The sequence below is a fragment of the Coffea eugenioides genome, chromosome 7, assembly GCF_003713205.1.
Source record: "Coffea eugenioides isolate CCC68of chromosome 7, Ceug_1.0, whole genome shotgun sequence".
NCBI classification, from domain to species: Eukaryota; Viridiplantae; Streptophyta; class Magnoliopsida; order Gentianales; family Rubiaceae; genus Coffea; species Coffea eugenioides.
Genome location: NC_040041.1, coordinates 14,806,922 through 14,812,511, shown reverse-complemented (window position 1 = coordinate 14,812,511; position 5,590 = coordinate 14,806,922). Strand labels below are relative to the sequence as shown.

The window sequence follows — 5,590 nt, the reverse complement described above, 5'->3', positions numbered from 1 at the left end:
AAGTCCCAAGAAATTTAACAGGACCGATCATTTATTTTCATTTAGAGAAGTTAGAAGAGTGTGCAAGACAACTCTCCACTTTATAAGGAAACTATTGATGCGTGTCCTTAACGTATGAAGAGATGCATTTGATTGAGATAGGACCCACAGAACTATGACTCTTTGAAAAACACAAACTTTAGTTGACTAATGTACTTCCAGCAGGGTAAATTTGGAAGTAAAGCATCAGTTGCCAATAATAGTCTACTGTACATAAAAAGTTGCCGTCCCAAGAAACGTCTCTAAATTTGGGACGGAGGGAGTACTAGTTAATTTATTAGTACATGGGTTATTAGTCCTTAATCTTGTTTAAAGTTAGTTGGGATTTTGTTTCCACCAAACTAAATGTATAGAATAGGTCGATATCTTTAGTAAATCAAAGTCACCATTTAATAGCTATTTTGCTTCAAATTTTTTTTGTACAAATAAAAAACTAAAGATTTAGTTACAATTTGAAACCTAACTTTCTATCTTTATCCATGGACCCTTTACTCATATTTATGGGATGGGACTTTGAGGCATAAGAATTGCTCAAAAAGATAATCAGAGCAAAGCTTTGGAAACCCAATGAAAATATGTTGGGGATTGTGATAGATGGGCTCTGTATGGAAAGAAACACTCGAACAACTATTGACTTCCTAAGAGCAATGGAAATAGGAGGAAGACCTTGCAAACCTAATGCAATTGTGCATAATACCATCATTGACAGATTGTGCAAGGATAAATTGGTCGATCAAGCTCTCGCCCTTTTAGAGGAGATGATTGAGAAGGGCATTTATCCGAGCGCAAGGTTTGTAAAATCGGGATTCCACGTAGGATCGATTTTAGTTTCACAGAATCGGATCGTAGGATCCCACCAAAAGCTCCTAAATTTACTAAATTAATGAAATTGAAATTCATATACCATTTTGTACATCTTAAAAGATATCAAATAAATAAGTTACTCATAAATATATAGCATTTTTTACTTACTATCTGACAAGTAATAAAAAAGATAATATAAACCAGTTATCTGTCATGATTTCAAGTCTTAAAACCAAATGCTTCACAATTTACACAAACAGGACCCGATAATGGGCTAGTGATAATTATTAATTAAGAGAGAGTTTCCTTTGCTTGTGTTTGTGAACTTGCTTGGACAATAATTTGTCTGTCATTGCTTCGTTTTTCTTTTGCGTCCGCCGCCATTTCATGGCAAATTCTTCTCGATATGCCGCCTACAAGAAAATTTTCCTCACAGACAAAATACATTATTATAAGTATCCAGTTAGAGGACTCAGGAGCCAGCTATGGAAATTTTTTTTTTTTAATCAACGTTAAAGAAATTGCTAGTGTTTTATGTGCTGTCTGATTTGAGTGCGATTAATAAGAAAAATGTGAAAATTTTACTACATTCTCTAATTTTCTTGGTTTCCTCTCTCTCTCTCGACCCCTTTTTCGTTTCTTTGTCGAATAGAAAAACATGTAGATTCTGCAACAAATAAAACGAAACAATAAGACACGAAATTGGGTTTAAAGACGGGAACTAATTACATGAAGTATTATCATATAAAGTAAAAAAAATTTTAACCATATTATATTGCTCAATTTCTTTAACAGGAACTTGATAATTATGTCGAAAAGGAAATGCTTGAGAGCCAAAGGTCAAACATTTACAGGGAGGATGGTCAGAACTAATCTGGAGTTCCCTCCAACAACGGATCCTGCTCAGATTTGGGGTTGGGAATGTATTGTCCGCTATCCGTTAAACATGTGACTTTAATTGAAGTGCTGGTGCTTGAACTTCAGTGTGGTGGCAAGCTGGCAGCACGAAAATTGGAGAAGAACGGGTGCTGGAGCTTCAAGCTTTGAAGCTTGAAACGGCCCAAATCCGGCGGCAACGGAGGATTTTGTAGCTTGATATTCTTACCGAAGCAATGGGTGTTGGAGGCTGGAGATTGATGCTTTAAAGCTTGAAACCTTGAAGCTCTCGGCTGTAACTTGTGGGTTCTTGGTAGAAGACGCAGATTTTCGTCTTGTTAGTACTTGGTTTTTTGGTAAGAGATGCCGTGGCCCGTGGTGGTTTGATGGTTTAATTTAGGGATTTGGGCAGGAGGAGAGAAACGACAAAGGAGAAAGGGCTGCTTGAGGAGAAGATGATGAAGACCGAAGCTATTTTGATGGAGCTTTTTGACTTTGAGGCAAAAATTGTTAAAACATTGCAACTAACGCTGCAATTCTTTGATAAATTACTAGCCTACCCCAAATGTTTTCATTTAGTTTCAAAATGGAGTATCATATTTCACAAATTAGGAAAAATTTGTAGGATTGAGGTATGATCGTAGGATTGTGCGATCCTACACGATCCTACCTCGATTTTACATAGATTAATGAAATTTGCGATTCTAATGCGATCCGGATCGATTTTACTTTTCCGATCCTACGATCCGGATCGCGATTTTGACAACCATATCCGAGCGTTGTTACTTACAGTTCTTTGATTCAGGATATATGTAACTTAAGCAAATGGAAGTTAACAAGCTCTTTTCTGAGGTGAAGGATTATAAAATTGTTCTAAATATTATTACTTTTAATACAGTGGTGGATGCACTATGTAAGGAAGGGCACATAGAAGATGCTGAAGAGGTAGTCCGGACGATGATTCAGCAAGGTTAGAATCCCGATCTGTTCACATACAATTCCTTAATGGACAGATTTGGGTTACAGTGCCGAATACATGGAAAGTCTTTGACACCAGGGCCGGATTTAAGGTGGGGCCAGTGGGGGCCCCTTAAATTCCTATAATACTTATATAATTGTGACATAATTTTAAAGGTGCCCCCAGAGTTTTTTTAGAAAAAATGTGAAAGAATGGATCACAAAATTTATGCCATTCACTTTCCTCCTCTCGTCCCCCATTTTTCCCCCAACAGGGCCAAGTATTAATTATATCAATCGTTCCTTTTGGTCCCCACTCCTTAAGTTCCCTTTCCTCCTCTGGTCCCCCATTTTCCCTTCACAACCGACGGCCCCTCTTTCTTTCACACCTAAGCTAACTACTCTTTCTTTTTATCACTTCATCCAATCATATCATTTACTTCCTTTGTCCCCACTCCCCAATTTCCCTTTCCTCCTCTTCGTGAAGTTGAAAATGAGAAAGTTGTAAATCGTTATCCAAATATGAAAATTCGTCGTGAGCAATTGTAAATAGTTTAGTTTGTTTTTGAAATAAAATTATTATTACATTAATAATTTTGAGTTTATCTTTTTATGTTTTCATGGAATATACATATCATTTGTACTTGTTGGTGAATTTTATTTTTTTTTGCTTAAAAAATTAGAAAAAGAGTAGATAAAAAATTTTGGTGTTATTTTACCCCCACTAGGTTCCGCCACTGTTTGACACCATCGTTGCTACCGGTCTTACACCCAATCTCCATAGCTATGGTACTCTGATGAATCTCTTCCATGAGGTTGGACATAAAGGTTTAACTCCTGATATCATTATTTATAAACACTATATTGCAGGAGTAATTTGGTGCAGAAAGGTATCTGAGTGCAAGAGAAGTTTTTGGTGAAAAAGCTGCTGGCATGAAGCCTGATTTTCACACTTATTGCTAGGGAAGAAACACCTTGAGAGAGTCTACTAAAAAAGCCAATATATAAGTCAAGAACCCAACTCTAACCCAAAAGTTTAAGCTATTAGGTCTCAGACTCTTACATATTAAGTGCTTTTTCTCCATCTCTCGAACCAACGTGAGACATAATTCTTTACTCATGAACCTAACAAATCTCTCCCTTCATGAGCTCCTTACATTAAATCCAAATTTACAAGCTCTTCTCCTAACCCACTTTAATACTCAATGCAAGTCTATTTTATCACCTAAGGTCACATCTTCTCTTAATCATAGACCTACTCTTCTTCAATATCTAAATTGCATTCCGGATCCCTGCTAACCCTTGGCTCTTTGGTCTAATACCAACTGAATCCCCTGCCAAACTCATGGCGCACCTGCTCCAATACCAACCAAACTCTTTAGCACTTCAGTCCACTATTAAAAAGAGAATTTTCACCGGTCCAACTCCGAGAAGAATCCACTTGCCCATGAGTAGCTCAGTTTCGCAACCTGAATCTCTGATACCACTTGTTAGGGAAGAAACACGCATCTCGAGAGAGTCCATCAAAAAGTCCAATATGTAAGTCAAAAATCCAACTTTGACCCAAAATCTTAAACGATTAAGTGTCGGACCATTACTTACATATTAAGTACTCTTTCTCCATATCTCGAATTAATGTAGAACATAATCCTCTACTCATGAACCTATCACTTACTGCATCATGTTGGATGGGTTATGCAAGATAGAAAATGTAGATGAAGTATTGTAATTATTCCATTCAATGGAAGCAATCCAGATTGATCTTCATTTAGAAATATACAATATTATCCTTGATGGCTTGTGCTAAAGTGGAAGGCTAGATGGCGCTCGCGATTTTTGACAATCTTTATATTAAAGCATTGGATCTTGATATCACAACATACACCACAATGATTGCTGGTGGAAGGCCTGCTTACCAAAGCCAAAGAGCTTTTTGAGAAAATGGAAGAGAGTGGTTGCCAAGCAAATAGTGTTATGTACAATGTAATTCTGCAGGAACTTCTTAAAGGAGGCCACTATGCTGACGCAATAGTCTATCATGAAGAAATGGTTTGTAGAGGTTTCTTGCTGGATTCATCTACTTTTTCCATTTTACTTGATTTATCTGCTGGCAAACAGGACACTCCTTCTCTACTTATGTCAATGTTGAAGATTGATCCAGATAGCAAGAAGTTCCAGGATGGGGGATATAGAGGAACTTCACATTAGTTGCTGGAACTAAGACTATTTATGTTTGCTTTTGATTCTGTATTATCTTATCATCTTTACAGCATATAAGAAGTGTTACAGCTGAGCCTTTTAGTATCTCTCTTGGTCATTGGTCATATTTTGTGAAACGCCTCAAAGTTCTTCAGTTCTGGTGGAAGAAGCCATGGACTTTAGGGAAGTTCAATTGATAAGTGTACTAGTGTAGCAGTTCACAGAAACCTGCTGTTGTTAATAGGATGTGTACCACTTCTTCAGAGAGACTTCTTGTTTATCCTTTCATAGAGAACATCAGTGTAGCCTATCACTTAAAACTTAAAAGGTAACTTGTACAGGCTCTTTTTCTTCTTTTTTTTTTCATGGGTTTTAGTACTTCTCACTTGCATGTTATTTTAGTTGGATAACTAATAGCTGAATTAATTGGAATTAAGAATGAAATTTCATCCGCAAATATAGTTTTTTGATTCAAATTTGTGGAAAAGTTTAGTTACAAGCTGCATTTTTATAATTTGGAGGAAATTTTTTCTTGCAAGTAGGATGCAACCAGTTTAGAAGGGTCAAAAATTTTTAGACCAGTATCAGGTTTGGATTAAAATTTTGAGGTCCCATGGATGGTCGTGGTTTTTGACTTTTTCCACTGCATTTGACTGATGACTAACTTTTCAAGTATAATCCAGAAAATGTGTTCTGATCACTTTCTGTTTAACTG

General features: G+C 36.7%; 1 protein-coding gene across 1 annotated transcript; it reads left to right on the top strand.

The window, feature by feature from the left end:
- Positions 1 to 686: 686 nt before the first annotated feature.
- On the top strand, positions 687 to 4,884 carry LOC113777015 (pentatricopeptide repeat-containing protein At1g80550, mitochondrial-like). The gene is made up of 7 exons (XM_027322064.1): positions 687 to 829; positions 1,639 to 1,766; positions 1,808 to 1,868; positions 1,969 to 2,075; positions 2,618 to 2,689; positions 3,547 to 3,566; positions 4,672 to 4,884. Exons 1-7 carry the CDS (start codon positions 687 to 689, stop codon positions 4,882 to 4,884), a joined length of 744 nt encoding a protein of 247 aa, XP_027177865.1.
- Positions 4,885 to 5,590: the final 706 nt, after the last annotated feature.